This window comes from Plecotus auritus (genome assembly GCF_963455305.1).
Source record: "Plecotus auritus genome assembly, chromosome: 1".
Lineage (NCBI taxonomy): Eukaryota > Metazoa > Chordata > Mammalia > Chiroptera > Vespertilionidae > Plecotus > Plecotus auritus.
Genome location: NC_137770.1, coordinates 247,948,312 through 247,969,289, shown reverse-complemented (window position 1 = coordinate 247,969,289; position 20,978 = coordinate 247,948,312). Strand labels below are relative to the sequence as shown.

The window sequence follows — 20,978 nt, the reverse complement described above, 5'->3', positions numbered from 1 at the left end:
CAGCTACAGACGGGCAAACAGGCAGAGCGGTCCTGCACCCCAGGCCTTTGTATGGGGTACCCCCCCATGCTGGGTTCCTGGGCTCCCCGCACTGAAGGCTGGCTGCTCACACCTCGGGGTTCAGCGGGAGCAGCTCCTTTGCTTTGAAGCCTCTCAGACCCGCTTCACCCACGGAGACCCCTTGAGCGCCTGCTGAGCGGCTGGGAGATGCCCGGGGTGCGCGCTGGGCCAGTACAGGTCTGCGCTTGGCCTCCCCGTGAGCCCGGCGGGGACACTGGGGACCTCACTCGCCTACCCTGGGCTCCCACGCCCTCCGAGACCGCCCGGCGCCCCCGCCGGCCTCACCCCCTCTAATCCCCTCGGCGGGCAGGAGCGAGCGGAGCCGCGGCCCCGCCTCCGGACCGCCCCAGGGGAGGGGAGGGTCCCCGCCCCCGAACGCGTCGGGGCGGGCGTGGCCGGGCCAGGCAGGGCGGGCCCGGAGGCGGGGCGGGCGCGGGCCGGCCCCCACTGGCTGCAGCGCGCCGGGCCGCCTGGATTCAGTGCGCGGTGGCGGCGGCGGTGGCAGCGGCGCGGGCAGCTGGTGCTGCGCGGTCCTGTCCTGTTCGCCCGGGGACACGGCCGCACGGGCCCGCGGACGGCCGCAGGGCAGGGGCGCAGGCGTAGGGCCGCGGGCGGCGAGAGGAAGAAAGGGCAGCGCACCGCGAGCAGGGCGCCGGCGGCCTCAGGTCGGTGCGCGGGGTCGGCGGGCACGGGAGGGGTCGGGCGAGCGCTCGGCGGGGCCGGAGCGCGCGGCGGGCTCGGATCCCGAGCGGTCTCTGCAGCGGGGCCGGCCGGGCGCGGGCTTCCCGCTCTGGAAAGTTTGCCGCCGCCGCCGCCCTGGGAGGGCTCAGCAGCAGCCAGGGAGGGAAGGGGGAGGAGGGAGGGACCGCGGCGGGGAGGAGGCGGCCGGCGCCAGGCGGCCCGGGAGCGCTGGGCGGCGGCGGCGGCGGGCGGGGCGGCCGGGGGTCCTGGGGACCAGGGCGCAGGACCCGGCCACCGCCGCTTCCCCCCGGGTGTGCCCGGCCCGCCCGAGTCACCAGCTGCTTGCCTCCCGCAGACTCCCGAGCGGCGCCCTCCTGCCGCCGGTGCCGGAGCCGGACCATGGGAGGCCAGCCCGCGCGCACCGCCTGAGGACGCCCCCGCCCCCGCCCTCGCCATGGGCGCCCCGGCCTGGGCTCTCGCGCTCTGCGTGGCCGTGGCGGTCGTGACCGGCGCCGTCTCGGGGCCCCCGGGTGCAGAGCAGCGCGTCGTGCGGAGAGTGGCAGGTAAGGCGGGGCCGGGCGGTAGCGGGGAGGGGCCCGGGACGGGCACCTGGGTGGTGGGGGCGCCGATCCGAGTTGGCCCGAGGGCGCGCCGTGGACTGGCCTGCGGGGCCGATGCCGCGGCTCCTGTCGCCCTTCCTCCCCGGGGATCGCGGCCAGATCCGTCGCGGCTGATGGTGGGGCGCCCGGAGCCGCCGCGTCCGCAGCCCCCGCCCCGCCTCCCCAGGGGGGCGCCGTTGGAGGGCGCGGGGCTGCCTCTCCAGGATTACGGCTGTTGCGCTGCGGGTTGTGTATTGTCGGGAAGTTTCCATTGTTGGTGCCGTTCCCCCAGCTCCCTGGGCCCGGGTTCCTGGCCCGCTTCGGCCACAGCGAGGGCCCGGACTTGGGAGGGAAGGTAGGAGCGGGTCCGGCCCTGCCCCCCAGGGACCTGCGTGCGGAGGGGATGCCTCCTGGTGTCCCGTCCACCCCCCACCCGCTCCCCTGCCTGTGGGGGAAGGTGTCTGCCCCCCGCGGGGCGCACCGAACGCCAGGCGGGCGCCGGTAGGGGATCCAGCCGCTGTCCTGGTGACGCGGAGTCGCGGACCCCCCGCTGGCGGTCAGGGTCTGGGGGGATGTCGGGGGTCTCGGGAGGACCCGGCCCCCGCGGGGCCAGAGCAGCGGAGGGAGCGGGTCTGTGCGCCAGGCTCCGCCCCGCACACGCGCCGGCCCTGGAGGTGCGGCGCGGCCCCCGCAGGCCAGTTGGAGCTGCCCTTGCCGCCTCCCCGGGAGTCGGGGGGCAGAGACGCGTGGCCCGGCCGGCGGCCACGGGGAGTCCAGCCCGTGGGGACCGTCACCTCCGGGGCGCGGACGGGGGGCTGCGGGCACCCTACCTCCAATCGGGGACCGCGCGGAGGGCGGCCTGAGCCCGGTGAGCTCACGCCCCACCCGGGCGGGCGCCCCGAACAGCCGCTCCTTTGTACCTCGGCGCGGCCACAGACGCGCATTGACGGCGGGAGGTGCGAGCGCGGCGGCCGGGCGGCCGTGCCAGCGAGGCGGCCGCAGGCGGGACGGGACGGGACGCAGGCAGATGGCGGCCCGCCCCGCCCGCGCCCCCCGCGCCCCCCGTCTCCGGCGGCGGCTGCAGCCTCCCGGAACAATGTCATTTTTTTATGAATGAAAGTGGGCCCGGCGCTTGAATGTGCGTGTCATTCACGGCGTGACAGAGGCCGTCGGGAGGTCAGCGCGCGCTTTTAGCGCCCCCGCTTCCAGGGGCGCGGAACGGTGGCGGCGGGGGGAGCCCCATTAGCATTCCCATTCGCATTCAGATAAAGATATTACTCCCTACGGCCCGGGAATGTCAACGAGGCCCGGGGCGGGGTGGGGCGGGACGGGCCCCTGGCCCTCCGCGGGGCCCCCTGCGGCGCGCGGGGCCGTGGCCTCCTCCACCCCCTCCCGGATCGGGCAGCGCCTCTGAGGTCGGGGCCTGGGACGCCCCCCCCGGATGCGGGCCGCGGTCAGAGCGACAGGAGGGCCCCGAGGGCCGGGGAAGGAGACCTGGGCCTCCTCTCTGCCGGAGCGTCCTCCCCTCCCCCGCCCCCGCCCCCGCCGCAGAGCTGGTGAAACAGGTAGTGAGTGGATAGGTCAATAAACTTAATCCGGTTCCTTCAAGAGATGGGCTGGGCCGGAAAAATACAAAGTTCTGGTGAAATTTCCAGAGGTCTCCCGGCGGGCCCTCCCCGGGGACCTAAGTCACTGGAGCCGGGCTGGCTGGGGTCAAGGACAGTGGGGAAGGTGTGTGCCCTCCCCCAGACCCCACAGAGGCAGCCCCCCTGCTTCCCAGGGGATCCTGCTCTCCTCCAGGGGCTGGGCAGGGTCCCCCACCTGGAAGAGGGATGCCCCCTGGGCTGACCCAGCCAGCCCGAGGGGTCCCTGTGCTGAGCATTTCCCAGGAGCCACTGGCTGCAACCTCTCCCACCTCCTGCGTCCACTGCGGGCTGGACTTTGAGCCTCCGGGGCCTCTGGTGGTTCATTAACCCGGCATGAGCCCCAGGCTGGATTGTGAGTCCCCCAGGCGCCCCCTCCCTCCGGGCCTCAGGGCCCCCTTGGGGTCTGTCCCCCTAAGAATGTCCAGGCTCAGAAAAAAAACCCTTGTGATTTTGAACCAAACTGGTCGTTGTCGGGAAGCAAAAGCTCACGGATTGAGACGAAGCTCGGGAGAATGGCGGCTTTGCAGCCTAGTTTATCCTTCAGGATCGGCGTAGGGAGGGAAGGCTCTGAGGTTGGGCCGGTGCAGGGTGGCGGGCCTTCGCAGCCCCGAGCGGATGGTATGCGGGCCGCCAGATAACAGTGGTTTCCTGTGTGCCTAGGAGGGTCAGGGAAAGATCGCTCTGACACTCCTTTCCCAGGTATGCTATCTTCGGTGCACGGACTCAGGCCCTTTCCAAGGGGGAAGTCTGACCCTGGTCAGGAAGCGGCAGGCCTAGGACGTGCGGCCCGCCACGGCCCGACCCGCCACGGCCCACCCGCCACGGCCGCCCGTGGTTAGTCAGGAGCGTACTTGCAGGCACCCAGTGTGGTGGCTTTGGCCTCTGGGAGCCTGTCCCCCTGAGCGTGTCCGGCTCATTCTTAAGGCCCCTGTGTTGTGCACAGACACCATTTCACAGCGGCCTGCAGAGGAAAGGGGTCTCTCCTTGAGGCGGTGGGACCAGTCTGCCCGACGGGACTTTGGGGGGTCCCCCATCGGGCCACACCAGCCACAGTGATTTACAAGTAGATGAGCTGGAATGGGGGGCTGTGCTTCCTGACCCCTGGCCCTGCCCTGGGCTCCAGGCGGCCGCTGCCCGGGGGCTCTTGTGCCCCCCCCCCTCAGCCCCCGCCTGGGCTCCTCACCTGCCCCAGGAGCCTGGTAATGGAGGGGCTGTAGGAGGATTAGGCGGATAATCCCGTAAGCCCTCATTAGCCCGCCCAGGCACCCCAGCCCCCTTTCCCCCCTGACTTGGTTATGAAACTTTTCAGAATGTTTCCGGGAGGGGCGGCCAGAACCTTTGCCCAGGGGCCAGGGTCCCTCCGAGGTGCCTCCTCTGAGCTCTTCTGAAGCCTGTACCTGACCCAGCCGGTGGGGCTCAGGGCTTCAGCGTCGACCTACGAACCGGGAGGTCCTGGTTCAAATCCCGGTCAGGGCACAGGCCTGGGCTGCGGGCTCCATCCCCAGTGCGGGGCGTGCAGGAGGCAGCCGATCCAGGATTCTCTCTCATCACTGATGTTTCTGTCTCTCTCCCCCTTCCTCTCTGAGATCAGTACAGATATATGTTTTAAAAATAAAACCTGTACCTGGTGTGGGGAGAGCGAGGGAGTTTCCACAGTCCAGACCCGGCTCTGTCCCTGAGCGCCTTTAGTCGGGTCTGAGTTGGATGCCTGTGTCTCCCTGCCTGACACCACGCACTCTTCCCCTGTGGCTCTCTGTGGGGTCCCCCATGGCTCTGAGTGGGGTCCCTCCATGGCTCTTCCTAGGGTCTCCCCATGGCTCTGAGTGGGGTCCCTCCATGGCTCTCTGTGGGGTCCCCCATGGCTCTGAGTGGGGTCCCTCCATGGCTCTTCCTAGGGTCTCCCCATGGCTCTGAGTGGGATCCCCCCATGGCTCTCTGGGGGTCCCCTATGGCTCTGAGTGGGATCCCCCATGGCTCTGAGTGGGGTCCCTCCATGGCTCTCTGGGGGTCCCCTATGGCTCTGAGTGGGGTCCCCCATGGCTCTGAGTGGGGTCCCTCCATGGCTCTTCCTAGGGTCTCCCCATGGCTCTGAGTGGGATCCCCCCCATGGCTCTCTGGGGGTCCCCTATGGCTCTGAGTGGGGTCCCTCCATGGCTCTCTGAGGGTCCCCTATGGCTCTGAGTGGGATCCCCCATGGCTCTGAGTGGGGTCCCTCCATGGCTCTTCCTAGGGTCTCCCCATGGCTCTGAGTAGAATCCCCCATGGCTCTGAGTGGGCCTGGTATGTTGGATCTGCAGGGGCGGAGACTGACCTGGTCTGGGAGGCTCTGGCCTATGCAGGCACCCAGCTGAGCAGGGTGGTGGGCGGGTCAGGGGTCAGCCCCTCACCCATCAGCCACCTCTGCAGATGGCTGCCAGGCGTGTGTGACCTGGGGGTGCTCTGTGCCCCTCCGGCCCCTGCTGGACCAGGTTGAGGCAAGTCCTTGTGCAGATGCCTCGCTGCCCAGACCAGACCGGAACCAATGCTGTTGCCCTTGGCCGGGGCCTGGGGCTGAGGCTGCCCCCCCAGCCCGTTCTCGGCCTTGTGGGGGGCCTCCGTCGGCTCTCAGCACTGGGTGGTCCCCACAGGACACAGTGGCCAGGACGGGGGCGGGGGGGCTGGAGGTCAGGCCAGATGTCTGACACTAGGAGGGCCCCAGGGACACAGATTCTAGACGCTTCCAGACACCCTTCTCGTGGGCACAGGGCTTATGAGGACGCTGAGGTGGGGGGGGAGGGGGGCAAGCTGGCCTGTCCAGGGAGCCAGGCCCCAGAGGGGCAGCTGGGCCCTCGAATCTAGGCCACGCGTCGGCAGAATGACAAGTAACGGAGCTGCCGACCCAGCGGATGGGGCAGGGGGCCTGTGCGGCTGGACCACCCGGCCCGTCCTGGGCCCACAGCCCGGGCTGCCGCCTGCACTGGGCATTGTCTGGCCCTGGCAGGGAGGCCGGGGGTGGTGGTCAGCCCAACCAGTGGTGTGTCCCTGGGTCTCAGGCCCTGCTAGCCTCCTGGGAGCTGGGCAGCCACTGGCGTGCTGAGGTGGCCTCCTCTTCGACATTTTAAAAAATATGTATTTTTTTATTGATTTCAGAGAGGAAGGGGGAGAGAGAGAGAGAAACATCAATAATGAGAGAGCATCATTGATCGGCTGCCTCCTGCACGCCCCCACTGGGGATCGAGCCCGCCACCCAGGCCTGTGCCCTGACCAGGATTCTTCCCATGACCTCCTGGTTCAGAGGTCAACGCTCAACCCCTGAGCCACGCCGGCCGGGCACCTCCTGTGACAGCCTTCTCCCCAGCCTGTGTTGTCACCTGTAAAAGGGAGGTCCCAGCTCCCTTCGCCCCAAACACAGAATGGGTTTTGCGTTCCTGAATGGTGAGCGAAACTCGAAGGAAGAAGGTCCGTGACCCGGTGAGGCCGCGGTGGGCGAGAGCGGCCACCTGTCCTCACCCTGAGCCCGAGCGCTGCGCCCGTAGCAGGCCGTCCGGTCCGCAGGGCGGTGTGCAGGACCCGGGCTCGGGGTGCAGAGCCTCTGTCCTCCAGACTCGCCCGGACCCTGCCCGCCCTCCAGGCCCCGGCCTTGCTGCAGCCGGTCCGGTCCGCCTGCTGTGAGGAGGGCGCCTGCCTGGTGCCTCCGGGGTCTCCAGCCCAGCCCGTGTTCTCGGTTTGGGGCGCCTGCCTCACGGTCACCCGTCTTGCCCACAGAGGTCCCGGGACCGGAGCCCCCGCAGCAGGAGCAGCTGGTGTTTGGCAGCGGAGACACCGTGGAGCTGAGCTGCCACCTGCCTGCAGGCGTCCCCTCGGGGCCCACCGTCTGGGCCAAGGACGGGGCGGGGCTGGCGCCCTCGGACCGCGTGCTGGTGGGGCCGCAGCAGCTGCAGGTGCTGAACGCCTCCCAGGAGGACGCGGGGGCCTACAGCTGCCGGCAGAGGCTCACCCAGCGCGAGCTGTGCCGCTTCAGCGTGCGGGTGACAGGTGGGTGCGGGCCGCGGGCCTGAGGGTCCCTGGTGGAGAGGAGGGCACCCCCGGGGCGCTGTGAGGAACAAAACCCCCAGGGCCTCCTGGGCCAAAGACAGATCAGGGGAGGACCAGCCTCGCCGCTGAGGAGTGGGGGGGTGGGGGGGTGCCTGGATAGGGGTGCCAGACCCCGGCCCTCCTCCAGCCCCCTGTTGGGGTGGACACGGCCCCCCTCCATGGCCCCTCTCCCCTGCACTGCAGATGCCCCATCCTCGGGAGACGACGAAGATGGGGAGGATGAGGCAGAGGACACAGGTGAGGCCAGGTCCCAGGCTCCCGGGCTGGTCGGGGTTGGGGACCTGCTTCCCTGAGACACACCCCGTCCCCCTGGCCCCCGTAGGGATGGGGCCACCTGCTCACCCCACTGGTGAGAGACCAAGGCCTGGGCATCACCTGTTTTGGTTATGAGTGGGGGTCCCCTCCATGTGGGGTGGCCCCGAGCTCGGGTTCACGGTGGGGGGTTCAGGGTGTTGCAGACGAGGAGGCTGGAGCTGGGGTGTGCGGCCTGTGCAGAGGGTCCACCCTGGGTGTTAGTTCACCAGGGCAGGGGTCCAGGTAGCAGCTGGGGGCCAGGGCTGAGGGCCATGGGGCCGTGCGGGGGCGGGGTGGGGTGGCCCAAACAGTCCATGTAGAGGGGACACCTTTCCTGGGAAAGGGGTGCTGCGGCGTCCCCTGGCGGCTGTGGGTGTGCGGCCGGACAGAGATGATGGCCTGGACCGTGGCAGGTGGCTTTGCCCAGCGTGGAGGGGCTGGCTAGGGGACATGGGGACGGGGCCTTCTGCGGTCCAGCGGGCAAGGTGGTGAGGACCCAGAGAGGGGAGGCCCTGGGGGGTCTGAGATCCAGGTGTCCCCTGGTGACCCCCCGAGGTGGCCCCTGCCCTCTCCCAACCTCACGCTCCCAGTGCCCCGCCCGTCCTGGCCACCCCGGGATGCTGAGGGTCGCGCAGGGCTGCCTTCCGGGGGCAGTCACGCCACTGGCCCCCCTGGTCTCGGACCCCCGGACCCTGGACCCCAGACGCTCCTCTTCCCAGCATTGGTTCAGACTGCCCCCACCTGGCCTCAGCCCTGTGAGGTGGCTGCCTGCGGGGGGCGGGGGGGGGGCAAGCTTGTGGGGAAGGTGCCTCCCCTCTGGGGACACCCGCCCGCCCAGCCTCCAAACAGCAGGGAGTCTCCCCCCACCCGCCCCAGAGAAGGAGAAAAACCAGTCAGGCTGGGGGGGAGGGGGGAGAATGGGCGGGGCCTCCTGTCACCCTGTCCCTCCTGCTGTCTGTCCCTCCTCCTGTCCCTCCCGCTGTCTGTCCCTCCTCCTGTCCCTCCTGCTGTCTGTCCCTCCTGCTGTCTGTCCCTCCCGCTGTCTGTCCCTCCTCCTGTCCCTCCCGCTGTCTGTCCCTCCCGCTGTCTGTCTCTCCTCCTGTCCCTCCCGCTGTCTGTCCCTCCCGCTGTCTGTCTCTCCTCCTGTCCCACCCACTGTCTGTCCCTCCGCTGTCTGTCCCTCCCGCTGTCTGTCCCTCCCGCTGTCTGTCCCTCCCGCTGTCTGTCTCTCCTCCTGTCCCTCCCGCTGTCTGTCCCTCCCGCTGCCCTCAGGCCTGAGCGCTTGCTGCAGGGGTGGCTCAGGGCTGGCAGGCTCAGCAGCACCCGAGTGCCTCCAAGCTTCTGGTTCTAGGGGCGCTGTGCCCCCTGCCAGCTGGGTGTGGGGTGCTCCCCTAGGAGACGTCTCCTGTCAGAAAGCACCCTGGGGGCCCTGGCCGGTTTGGCTCAGTGGAGAGAGCGTCAGCCCGCGGACTGAAGGGTCCCGGGTTCGACTCTGGGCCCTGGATGGGGCGTGTGCAGGAGGCAACCAGTCGATACGTTTCTCTCCCGTCAATGTTTCTCCCCGTCTTTCACCCTAACCCTTCCACTCTCTGAACATCAATGGAAGCGTGTCCTTGGATGAGGAATAACAAAAAGGAAAACAAATAAAAAGCGAAACAAGCTGATTAAAAGGAGTAGGCGCCCGGGGGGAGCGGACAGGGAAGGGGGCCTGGCGCTGCGTTGCCGGGAGGTGGTGCCCGCCTGCTGGGCCCCCCACGCCGGTCATGGATGCGCGTGCCCCTCGCCAGCAGGGGCCCCTTACTGGACGCGGCCCGAGCGGATGGAGAAGAAGCTGCTGGCCGTGCCCGCCGCCAACACGGTGCGCTTCCGCTGCCCGGCTGCCGGCAACCCCACGCCGTCCATCTCCTGGCTGAAGAACGGCAAGGAGTTCCGGGGGGAGCACCGCATCGGGGGCATCAAGGTGGGCGGACGTGGGCCGACTCCACACTCGGAGGGTCTCGCCGGCTGCCTGCTCACCGTGTCTGCCCGCTCACCCCGTCTGCCTGCTCACCCCATGTCTGCCCGCTCACCCCGTCTGCCCGCTCACCCCGTCTGCCCCTTCACCCCGTCTGCCCGCTCACCCCGTCTGCCCGCTCACCCCGTCTGCCCCTTCACCCCGTCTGCCCGCTCACCCCGCGTCTGCCCGCTCACCCCGTCTGCCCACTCACCCCGCGTCTGCCCGCTCACCCCGTCTGCCCGCTCACCCTGTGTCTGCCCGCTCACCCCGGCTGCCCGCTCACCCCATCTGCCCGCTCACCCCGTGTCTGCCCGCTCACCCCGTGTCTGCCCCTTCACCCCGTCTGCCCACTCACCCCGTGTCTGCCCGCTCACCCCATGTCTGCCCGCTCACCCCATGTCTGCCCGCTCACCCCGTGTCTGCCCCTTCACCCCGTCTGCCCACTCACCCCGTGTCTGCCCGCTCACCCCGTGTCTGCCCCTTCACCCCGTCTGCCCGCTCACCCCGTCTGCCCGCTCACCCCCTCTGCCCGCTCACCGTGTCTGCCCGCTCACCCCGTGTCTGCCCACTCACCCCGTCTGCCCGCTCACCCCATGTCTGCCCCTTCACCCCGTCTGCCCGCTCACCCCGTGTCTGCCCCTTCACCCCGTCTGCCCGCTCACCCCGTCTGCCCGCTCACCCCGTGTCTGCCCGCTCACCCCGTCTGCCCCTTCACCCCGTGTCTGCCCCTTCACCCCGTCTGCCCGCTCACCCCGTGTCTGCCCCTTCACCCCATCTGCCCGCTCACCCCGTCTGCCCGCTCACCCCGTGTCTGCCCGCTCACCCCGTCTGCCCGCTCACCCCGTGTCTGCCCGCTCACCCCGTCTGCCCCTTCACCCCGTGTCTGCCCCTTCACCCCGTCTGCCCGCTCACCCCGTGTCTGCCCCTTCACCCCGTCTGCCCGCTCACCCGTCTGCCCGCTCACCCCGCGTCTGCCCGCTCACCCCGTCTGCCCGCTCACCCCGTCTGCCCGCTCACCCCGCGTCTGCCCGCTCACCCCGTCTGCCCGCTCACCCCGTCTGCCCCCTCACCCCCTCTGCCCGCTCACCCCGCGTCTGCCCGCTCACCCCGTCTGCCCGCTCACCCCGTGTCTGCCCGCTCACCCCGTCTGCCCGCTCACCGTGTCTGCCCGCTCACCCCGTGTCTGCCCGCTCACCGTGTCTGCCCGCTCGCCCCGTCTGCCCGCTCACCGTGTCTGCCCGCTCACCCCGTCTGCCCGCTCACCCCGCGTCTGCCCGCTCACCCCGTTTGCCCGCTCACCGTGTCTGCCCGCTCGCCCCGCGTCTGCCCGCTCGCCCCGCGTCTGCCCGGTCGCCCTGTGTCTGCCCCCTCGCCCCGTGTCTGCCCCCTCGCCCCGTGTCTGCCCGCTCACCCCGTGTCTGCCCGCTCACCCCGTGTCTGCCCGCTCACCCCGTGTCTGCCCGGTCGCCCCGCGTCTGCCCGGTCGCCCTGTGTCTGCCCCCTCGCCCCGTGTCTGCCCCCTCGCCCCGTGTCTGCCCCCTCGCCCCGTGTCTGCCCGCTCACCCCGTGTCTGCCCGCTCACCCCGTGTCTGCCCGCAGCTGCGCCACCAGCAGTGGAGCCTGGTCATGGAGAGCGTGGTGCCCTCGGACCGCGGCAACTACACGTGCGTCGTGCAGAACAGGCTGGGCAGCATCCGGCAGACCTACACGCTGGACGTGCTGGGTGAGGCCCGGGCCCGGGGGGTGGGGGTGGGGAGCCGGGGCCGGGCGGTCCCTGAGCCCCCCTCGCCCGTCTGTCTGTCGGCAGAGCGCTCCCCGCACCGGCCCATCCTGCAGGCGGGGCTGCCGGCCAACCAGACGGCCGTGCTGGGCAGCGACGTGGAGTTCCACTGCAAGGTGTACAGCGACGCGCAGCCCCACATCCAGTGGCTGAAGCACGTGGAGGTGAACGGCAGCAAAGTGGGGCCGGACGGCACGCCCTACGTCACCGTGCTCAAGGTGGGCGCCGCCCTGGGCTGGGGGCAGAGGCGGGCGGGGGTCCCGCTGCAGGGCTGCGCTGGGCCGGCCCTGCCCGGAGACGCCGCGCCCCAGCTCCATCCCCAGCGCGCCCTCCGGTTCCCTGTCGCTCTCGGGGGGCGCCTCCTGCGTGGGCTCAGCCCCAGGGCCCCGGCAGGCAGGGGCGGCCGAGTTCGCCCAGCACCCCCGGCAGGCCAGGCGGTGCCCCCTGAGCTGGGGCGGGGGTGGCGGTTGGGCGTCATCGTTCGCGTGCAGTCAGCTCGCCCCCCAGCCGGCCTCCCGGGGCCCGGGGCAGGACGGCCTCGGCGGGGTTCCGCCTGGGGCCACCCGGGTCGGATGCTTGCGACACGACTCTCAAAGAGAAACATCTGTTTCAGAGACGAGACAGGCCGATGGGGGTGGGACAGGGCTCAGGCTGAGGAGGCCAGGCCCCGCCTGGTGGAGTCTGCGCCCTGGTCAGCAAGGGAGCTGTCTGTGGCGTCACCACGGGCCAGCCGGGCTCCGGGGGGTAGGGGGGGTGGAGGGGCAGGTCGAGCACCCCCTCTCCCAGGGCCTCTCGGGGAGCCTGCCAGGCCCGTGCTTCGTGTTGGGGAGGGTGGATGCACAGAAGGTGCGTCCTGTGAAACCGCCATCGACTGCCCTGAGGTGCTTATACACCGCCTCCAGGCAGCCCTCCAGGCTGGCACAGCCCCAGTCATTCCTTAGGGGCCTCCCTCCCGCGTCCTGCCTTGGAGTCTCAGCATCTGAGGCTGCCCTCCCGCGGGTCTCGACCTGGACGGGGCCCCTCCTGGGCAGCGCCCCGCGCCCAGCCGGCCTGCGGGCACCCCTGAGCCGGGTCTCTTGTCCCCGCAGTCCTGGATCAGTGAGACTGTGGAGGCCGACGCGCGCCTCCGCCTGGCCAATGTGTCCGAGCGCGACGGGGGCCAGTACCTCTGTCGAGCCTCCAATTTCATAGGCGTGTCTGAGAAGGCCTTTTGGCTGCGCGTTCACGGGTCCCGAGCAGGTAACGACTCTGTCCCACGCCTGCCTGGCACGCCGAGCTCCAGCTCCGACGCCCTGGCCCCGCGCCCGCCGCACGCCCGTCCTGCTCGCCCCCCGACCCTGCCACCCGCTCGCTCGCTGCACATGGCGGTCGCTCTGCAAGCTGGCGCCTCTGGCCTCCGTGTGACGCCTGCCTGCCTGCCTGCCCGCCTGCCCGGAGCCCCTGGCCCACGGCCCCTGCCTGCGCCTGTGCCACCCCCGGAAGGCCCTCAGCCTGGCAGGGGCCGTGCCCGCTTGTCTGTGGGCACCTGCTTTCCTCCCATCGCCCTGGCCCCCGGCCCCCTGCCTGCTCACTTCCCGTTGGTCTGTCTGTGTCCCTCTGCCCACCTGTCTGTCCTCCCACCCCCCGCCCCCCGCCCAGTGTCCACGCTAACCCCGCACGCTGCTGGCCACACGCCTGGCGCTCACCTGGGACAGAGGACTCGCCGGTGAAGGGACTGGCTTCGGGCTCGGTGTGGACGCACGAGGCGGAGGACCCTCGGCCGCCGTGGCCGTGGCGGCGGCCGTGGCCGTGGTGGTGGCGGCGTTTCCTTTGCAGCCCGGTGGGACCGTCGCTGGTGGACGCTGGCTCCGTGCCGCGGGGTGCCGCACGCCTAGCGCTCTGTTCTCTCTTCGTAGACGGCAGGCGCTAACACCACCGACAAGGAGCTAGAGGTGCTGTCCTTGCGCAATGTCACCTTTGAGGACGCGGGGGAGTACACGTGTCTGGCGGGCAATTCTATCGGGTTTTCCCATCACTCTGCGTGGCTGGTGGTGCTGCCAGGTACCAGCTCCTGCTGCTGCTGCTGCACCTTTCGGGGGCGCTGGCTCGGGACACGCCAAAGCCGCCAGGGACCGGCCGGGGGGGCCCTGAGGCTCATGTCCGCCTGGCTCCACGCCTCGCCCTGTGTCTGGCTGGGATCAGTCCACCGGGGCCCTGGCCAGTTGGGCTCAGGGGATGATAGAGGGTTCTGGATTTGATTCCCCGTCAGGGCACGTGCCCGGTGGTGGGCTCAGTCCCCAGTGTGGGGCGGGCAGGAGGCAGCCGATCCATGATTCTCTGTCATCATGGATGTTTCTCTCTCCCCCTCCTTCTCTGAAATCAATAAAAATATTAAAAAAATAAAAAAGTCGACCGGGCCCTGTCCCAGCCCAAAGGGGCCTCCATCGAGCCCCCCGTGCCCAGCGGGGCCCCCCCCGTGCCCGGCGGCAGCTTTGGCATCTCCCCGGGTGGCGGGCGTGGGTGCTGTGGCTCCGCTTGCGCTCCTTCTCGGGCACTTCTGACCCCAGGACCCCACCGCGTGGGGCATCACGGCCTCGGCACCCCACCCGGGGCCGCGCCGCCTCCCCGGCCCCCGCTGTGCCCGTGGCTCCCGTGGGCCGTGGGGGCTGCGGTGCGGCCGGGCCGGGCCCCAACGCCTGTGTCTCTGCAGCCGAGGAGGAGCTGGTGGAGGCCGGTGAGGCGGGCAGCGTGTACGCAGGCGTCCTCAGCTACGGCGTGGGCTTCCTGCTCTTCGTCCTGGTGGTGGCCGCCGTGACGCTCTGCCGCCTGCGCAGCCCCCCCAAGAAGGGCCTGGCGCCCGCCGTGCACAAGGTCTCCCGCTTCCCACTCAAGCGACAGGTAACAGAAAGGAGATAGCCGTTCCAAGCCGCCCGCCCGCCCGCCCGCCGGCTCGCCAACCCCCCACGACCCCCACCTTCCGGGCTCCCGTGCTGGGGGACGCCCCGCAGTGTGGGAGGCCCCGGGCTGCACCCCACCCCCCACGCGCGGCCCCGCGGCACCAACCTGCCCGCCGACCCAAGCAGGTGTCCCTGGAGTCCAACTCGTCCATGAACTCCAACACGCCGCTCGTGCGCATCGCCCGGCTGTCCTCGGGCGAGGGCCCCGCGCTGGCCAACGTCTCCGAGCTGGAACTGCCCGCCGACCCCAAGTGGGAGCTGCCCCGGGCCCGGTCAGTGGTGGACGGGACGCCGGTGCTGGGGCCCTGACCGGCGAGGGGTGGGGAGTGGGGGGAGGGGGGCAGGTCGGGGAGGCCGCCGTGCAGAGACCTGATTGGGTTCAGATGGGAGTCGAGTAGGAGCCGAGGCGACTTGGGTGTGAGGGTGGAGGAGGAGGCTGGGCCTCAGGGAGGTGCCCGTGAGGTGGAGGCAGGATGCGCTCTGTCCAGAGGGCGTGGGGGCCGGGGCCGGGGGGCCGGGGACTTGATCCTCAGGAGCAGGTCTTGGGGGCAGGTGTGGAGGGCTTCCCGGAGGCGGTGGCACTGGGCCTCTGAGGCTGCCTGAGCTCATTAACCTCTGCCCCTGCCGCCAGGCTGACCTTGGGCAAGCCCCTCGGCGAGGGCTGCTTTGGTCAAGTGGTCATGGCGGAGGCCATCGGCATTGACAAGGACCGGGTCACCAAGCCCGTCACGGTGGCCGTGAAGATGCTGAAAGGTGAGTGAGGGGCGCAGGGAGCGGGGGGTGGGGGCGCAGGGAGCGGGGGGGAGGGGCGCAGGGAGCGGGGCTGCACTGTCTGAGGTGCCTCCATCTCTGCACAGACGACGCCACCGACAAGGATCTCTCCGACCTGGTGTCCGAGATGGAGATGATGAAGATGATCGGGAAGCACAAGAACATCATCAACCTGCTGGGCGCCTGCACGCAGGGCGGTGGGTGCACACAGGAGGGAGGGTCATGCAGGGCGGGGGGTGCACGCAGGGACAGGGTGCACAGAGGGCGGGGGGTGCATGCAGGGGGGAGGGTGCACAGCGGGGGGAGGGTGCACGCAGCGGGGAGGGTCACAGAGGGCGGGGGGTGCACACGGGGGAGGGTGCACACAGGGGGGAGGGTGCACAGAGCAGGGAGGGTGCACAGAGCAGGGACAGTGTACGCAGTGGGGAGGGTGCACGCAGGGGGGAGGGTGCACGCAGGGGGGAGGGTTCACGGGGGTGGGTGCACGCAGGGGGGAGGGTGCACAAAGGGGGGAGGGTGCACGCAGGGGGAGGGTGCACGCAGGGGGTGGGTGCACGTAGGCGGGAGGGTGCACACAGGGGGGAGGGTGCACATGGGGGAGGGTGCACGCAGCGGGGAGGGTCACAGAGGGCGGGGGGTGCACAGAGGGGGGTGGGTGCACACAGGGGGAGGGTGCACACAGGGGGAGGGTGCACAGAGCAGGGACAGTGTACACAGGGGGGAGGGTGCACGCAGGGGGGAGGGTGCACGCAGGGGGGAGGGTGCACGCAGGGGGAGGGTGCACGCAGGGGGGAGGGTGCACCCAGGGCGGCGGCACCCCCTGAGGCATCTGTGCCCGCAGGGCCCCTGTATGTGCTGGTGGAGTACGCGGCCAAGGGCAACCTGCGGGAGTACCTGCGTGCCAGGCGGCCCCCGGGCACCGACTACTCCTTCGACACCTGCAAGCTGCCCGAGGAGCAGCTCACCTGCAAGGACCTGGTGTCCTGCGCCTACCAGGTGGCCCGGGGCATGGAGTACCTGGCCTCACAGAAGGTGAGGGGGGGGGTCCGGGGGACCTGGCCGGGGGGGGGGGGGGGGCGCTCAGGGCGGGCCCGCGGGAGCGCCGGCGAGTGGCTCAGCCCCGTCCCCGTCCCCAGTGCATCCATCGGGACCTGGCGGCCCGCAACGTGCTGGTGACGGAGGACAACGTGATGAAGATCGCGGACTTCGGCCTGGCCCGCGACGTGCACAACCTGGACTATTACAAGAAGACCACCAACGTGAGCCGGGCCCGGGGATGGGGTGGGGGGGGCTGGGGGTGCCGCCGGGGGCGCCTGGCAGCAACGCCGCCTCCTCTCCGCAGGGCCGGCTGCCCGTGAAATGGATGGCGCCTGAGGCCCTGTTCGACCGCGTCTACACCCACCAGAGCGATGTGTACGTGGCCCCCAGGACTCGGGTGGGGGTGGGGGTGGGGGTAGGGAGCTCTGAGGGGCCCGGCCCAGGGCGGGGCGACAGGAGCGCCAGGGGGAAGCTAGGTCCCCACCTGGAGCCCCATTGCCTTGTGCCTCTGCCTCGGCCGACCAGCCGAGTGCTGCAGGGCAGGTGGGAGCCTGTGTGCTGTGTCCCCCCCCCCCAGCTGGTCCTTTGGGGTCCTGCTCTGGGAGATCTTCACCCTGGGGGGCTCGCCGTACCCCGGCATCCCCGTGGAAGAGCTGTTCAAGCTGCTGAAGGAGGGACACCGCATGGACAAGCCGGCCAACTGCACGCACGAACTGTGAGTGGCGCCCTGCCCCCCGCCCTCCGCCCCCCTGCCCCCGCCGTCCCTGTGCTGGGTCCCCGTGGCGGGTCTGCAGGGCCCTTGCTCCCAGGGGCTGGCTCCCCGCCCGGGCCAGGTGGGAGGAGGTGGACACTGGCCAGGCCGGGCGGGTGGACGGGCGGCCCTCACCGAGCGCCCTGCAGGTACATGGTCATGCGGGAGTGCTGGCACGCCGTGCCCTCCCAGAGGCCCACCTTCAAGCAGCTGGTGGAGGACCTGGACCGCATCCTCACGGTGACGTCCACCGATGTGAGTGCTGCCCTCCCCGCGCGGGCGGCCGGGAGCGGGGAGGAGCGCCCGGGACCGTGCCCGTGACCGCGCCCGCCCGCCCGCAGGAGTACCTGGACCTGTCGGTGCCCTTCGAGCAGTACTCGCCAGGTGGCCAGGACACCCCCAGCTCCGGCTCCTCGGGGGACGACTCCGTGTTCGCCCACGACCTCCTGCCCCCCGCCCCTCCCAGCAGCGGGGGCCCACAGACGTGAAGGGCCCCAGCCTTCCGGCCGAGCCCCCCCAATGTGAGAGTGGACCCCGGCCCGCTATGCTGCTCTGGGTGTGCCGTCGGCCACCGGGGCCCCGCGGCCCAGGCTCAAGACCTGGCACCGATGGACGGATGGACGGATGGACAGATAGACAACTTGGTGTGTGTGTGTGTGTGTGTGTGTGTGTGTGTGCGTGCGTGTACGTGTGCGCACGCGTGTGAGTCTCCGGGTCCCCGGGGCAGGGGTCCCTGGGTGCCCGCCCTGCTGTACCATGACCTCCTGGCCCCCGTGCCGGCAGTGCCAGGAGGACCAGATGTAGAATGTAAGGGGCTCCTCCGGGTGCCTGAGCGGAGCCTGCAGGGACGCCCCGTGCGGCGAGCCCCCACCCACGTGGCACCTTGCGCCTGGGGTGAGCGTTCGCACGCGCCCCTCCCCTCCCCCCCAGGCCCCACCTCCCACCCTGTCCCTCCGAGACTGAAATTACGGGTACCGAAGGCGGGAGCCTTTAACTTCTATCCGAGAGGGTCCTTCCAGAGACGAGTGTACGTTTCTGTAACGAGGCGCTGTGGGACACACGCGTGTAGATAAAGAATCCACATGGAGGAAGCTGGGGCCCTGCAGCACAGGCCCCCGGGGGCGGGGGTGGGAGGCCCCTGCCCGCGGGCGAGGCACACACACACCCCGCCAGCGTGGAGGGCTCCCTGGCCACAGTTTTGTTTTAAAAATTGTACCTGGACCCGTCTGTTTGTAAAGCTATTTATGGGCCCCCCGACCCCGTCCCTTCTCCCCACCCCCCAAAGCTGTCGTGTTCAGCCCGCCCCACACGGCGGCTTCCGTCTTAACTTATTAACAGCTGAGAAGGTTTGCGCTTCGTTTAGAGGGGCCGCTGCGGGGGGGAACCCAGCGCTGGGCACCCCCCCAGCCCGCACCCCAGGCCGGAGCAGCGCCCCTCACACCCAGAGGCGGCGAATGGCGGGAGGGCCTCCGGGGAGGATATGTCCCCCTTGGCCTTCGAAGGGGAATCGATGATCTAGGATTTTCTGTAGGAGATTTATTTTTTTGGATTTCAGAGCAAGCTGGTATTTTCATACACGTTCTCGCTGCCATGCTGGGCGGGAGGCCGTTTGCCGCGGGCCAGCCCTGCGCCGGGCTCAGATGTTCTTAGATGTTACGAGTTTATATATATCTATATATATAATTTATTGAGTTTTTACAAGATGTATTTGCTGTAGATTTAACACTTCTTACGCAACGCTTCTAGCCTTTATAGCCCGGGCCGCCGCCGCCGTTCAGAGCTTGGGAGGGAATGCCGTGCGTTCGGTGCCGTCACTTCCCGTACGGCTGACGCCCCGCGCGGGGGGCCGTTCTTGCTCCTCGGCGGGCGAGCCCCCCCCCCGCCCCGCAGGGCTGGGTGGTTTGTTCTCGGGCCCCTGCCTTGTGGGGGCCCAAAGGTGTTGCCCCAAACTGGCAAACGCACTTCCCAGAAATAAACAAAGGTTCCGTTCAGTCTCCTGCCCTCTGCGTCCTCGCCGCCCTGTCGCCGGCCCCGAGGAGGGAGGGGTGGCCCACGGTTGCAGGAACAGCACGTGCTGGGGGAGGGGTCCAGGCGGACGGGGCTGCCTCTGCACATCCCTGGAGTCCACAGCACAGGGCTCCGGCTGGGTGGGACGTCCTGGGCAAGGCCTGGGGGACGGGTCCGTGCCCAGCGGCGTGGGGCCTGACAGTGGCAGGGCAGCCTCCGTGTCCCTGGGTCTCAGGGCCTGGGTCTCAGGAAGTGCAGACGGCCCGGTGTCCGTGGGAGGGGACAGGGAGGCCCCCATGGGGGGGGGGGCAGGCCCAGGGGGGCTCCGGGGTTATGGGCAGAGGCCTGCATCTGGCTCTGAGGTCCCCCCTCTGCACCCTGACCCCTGGCATCTGCCCCCCGACAGCTGGGCAGGACAGGTTTCTAAGAGGGGCCCCCAAGGAGCCCCCAGACGGCACTAGTGGCCACACTCCTGCTCCTGGTTGGCTTCCTGCCCCCGCCCCCGCCAGCTCCACCTGCACTCCTGCACCCCCCACACCTGACCGGGCAGGAGGGGACACAGGGCGCCCACGTGGTAGCGATGGGACACGCTTAGGAAGGCTTCCTGGAGGAGGAGGCAGTGCCCACAGGTGGGGAGACGTGGGTCCGGGGACGGGTGGCATGCAGACTTCCACAGGTCCTGGGCCCAGCACTCGCGGGGCTGCCCCCCCCCCAACCCCGCCGCCTGGTAACCCAGTGTCCGCCCGTCCTGCCCCTCCTCCCCCGTGTCTTGGGGTTGTTGTGGGGGAGCTGCTGGGCGGTGTGCACTTGCACTCCGGCGTCTAAGAAACCCGTGGCCACTTCTGCTGTGTCAACGTTCCTGTCCTGGTTCAGGTAACAGGTGTGGCCCAATACCCTGACGCCACTCGGGGAAGCGCCTTGGCACCAGGCCCCGGGCCCCAAGCGCCCACCCTCAAGACGCCCAGCCGGCAGGAGCCCGTGTGTTTGCGCCCAGTGCACCCGGGTCGCCACGACCGGGCGGGGAGGCGCGGGCGGCCAGGACAGCGCGGGCCGGGGGCGCCCTCTAGCGTCCTCGCCGCGCCCGGTCCCTCTCCTGCTTGGGTCCCCGAGCGCACTCGGGACACCAGGGGGCCTCGCCGCCGGGCATGTGGGGGGCCTCCTGGGACGCCGGATGGAGACCTCAGCGTGGCACTGGCGGCTCCGGACGCCGGACCGGCGGGCACAGATGGCTCCTTCATCCATGCCGCCCGGGACCGAACCCTAACCCACCAGCCCCAGCTCCACCTCTGGCTCCGCCCCTCACCCGCCAGGCCCGCCCCGCCCCGCCCGCCGGCTCCACCTCCGAGGCCCCGCCCCACCCGCCGGCCTCCACCTCCTCCCCCCGCGGCCTCCGCTGGCCCAGTGGCCTTCCCGCCTGTCCCGGTGGGTGTGGGCATCCATTGGGACGCTGCTGCTCAGGGTTCAGGAGGCACCACGGGGACCCACTCAGTGTCTGGTCGGGACAGCTCCCCCTTTCTCCCGCTGGGGGCTGCGAGGGAAGACCCGTCCCCTGGCCCTGCCCCCTGGCCCTGCCCCCGCTGCCCAGGAGCTTTGGCAGGGACTGGTTTCCCCCTGAGAAGGGCAGGACCGAAGTCCTTTCCTGCCCCTGCTGCGCCCTCGGCGGTCACTCGCGGCGTCACTCACGGCGCTTCCCGTAGCTCCAGCCCAGGCCACGTGTCCCGGCGCCGCTGTGCCAGCACAGGTGCAGCCCTACCCGCCACAGGCTCACACACCTGCCCAGATCCCCAGGGTCTGCCTGAGAAAGGACCCACAGCAGGAAGGGTCTGGGTACCTGCTGGAGCACCCGATGAAGCTGGGTGGCACCTCTGGCCCAGAGGCCAGGCAGGGGGAGGGTCAGGGCTGAGGCCACGGCAGGTCTCACGCAGGCAGGGAGCCCATTTGGTCCTCCAAGCAGCCTGGTACCAGTGCAGGGGTGAGGCCCCCAAGATAGGCTGGACATCTTGGGGCGGTGGGGGTCCTATCCACTGAGGGGCTGGGCGGGCGGGCGGGCGGGCGGCCGGCCCTCCCAGGCAGGTCTGCTCTCCACCCAGCGGAGTGCCCCTGCCCACGGCCCTGGGGAGCAGGCTGTGGTGAGACGAACCCGCCTCCTCCAGGAAGCCCCCCAGGTGGTGGGGGCCATGCCCTTGGTCACCACGGGCCCCGTGCCCAGGGGGCCTCGCTCTTACAGAACAGAACGGTGCTGTCCTGAGTGACCCCAGGTTTGAGGCATCCACTGAGGTCGGACAGGGGAGGGCTGGTCAGGCAGCGAGCCTCCACCGACCTGGACAAATTAATCACTGAGCGGC

The 20,978-nt window shown here is 70.2% G+C and overlaps 1 protein-coding gene and 1 pseudogene across 6 annotated transcripts; both read left to right on the top strand.

Annotated features, from left to right (window-relative positions):
• Window positions 1-207: 207 nt before the first annotated feature.
• On the top strand, window positions 208-1,170 carry LOC308242282 (annotated as a pseudogene). The gene is made up of 2 exons: window positions 208-729; window positions 1,097-1,170. The product of its transcript is annotated as an uncharacterized misc_RNA (transcript).
• Window positions 540-18,620, top strand: FGFR3 (fibroblast growth factor receptor 3). Of its 5 annotated transcripts, none has more exons than XM_080657437.1 (18): window positions 540-725; window positions 1,097-1,304; window positions 6,731-7,000; window positions 7,244-7,297; window positions 9,142-9,314; window positions 10,950-11,073; window positions 11,158-11,348; window positions 13,026-13,170; window positions 13,820-14,007; window positions 14,190-14,338; window positions 14,698-14,819; window positions 14,924-15,034; window positions 15,679-15,869; window positions 15,974-16,096; window positions 16,180-16,250; window positions 16,453-16,590; window positions 16,776-16,881; window positions 16,968-18,617. In XM_080657437.1, the coding sequence occupies exons 2-18, from the start codon at window positions 1,196-1,198 to the stop codon at window positions 17,112-17,114; spliced, it is 2,412 nt and encodes an 803-aa protein (XP_080513563.1). In that variant the 5' UTR covers window positions 540-725; window positions 1,097-1,195; the 3' UTR covers window positions 17,115-18,617. The 5 variants fall into 5 exon arrangements, with proteins under 5 accessions (XP_080513563.1, XP_080513564.1, XP_080513562.1 ...); XM_080657438.1 differs by lacking the exon at window positions 13,026-13,170 and adding an exon at window positions 12,219-12,369 and having other exon boundaries at window positions 590-725; window positions 9,145-9,314; window positions 14,193-14,338; window positions 16,968-18,620; XM_080657436.1 differs by having other exon boundaries at window positions 590-725; window positions 9,145-9,314; window positions 14,193-14,338.
• Window positions 18,621-20,978: the final 2,358 nt, after the last annotated feature.

What these genes read in the sequence shown, in the direction of transcription:
- FGFR3 (XM_080657438.1), top strand. Translation starts at nt 1,196, where the DNA reads ATGGGCGCCCCGGCCTGGGCTCTCGCGCTCTGCGTGGCCGTGGCGGTC. An exon ending in TGGGAGCTGCCCCGGGCCCG is followed by an intron (nt 14,339 to 14,697) that starts GTCAGTGGTGGA and finishes CCCTGCCGCCAG; the next exon opens with GCTGACCTTGGGCAAGCCCC. An exon ending in AGTACCTGGCCTCACAGAAG is followed by an intron (nt 15,870 to 15,973) that starts GTGAGGGGGGGG and finishes CCCCGTCCCCAG; the next exon opens with TGCATCCATCGGGACCTGGC.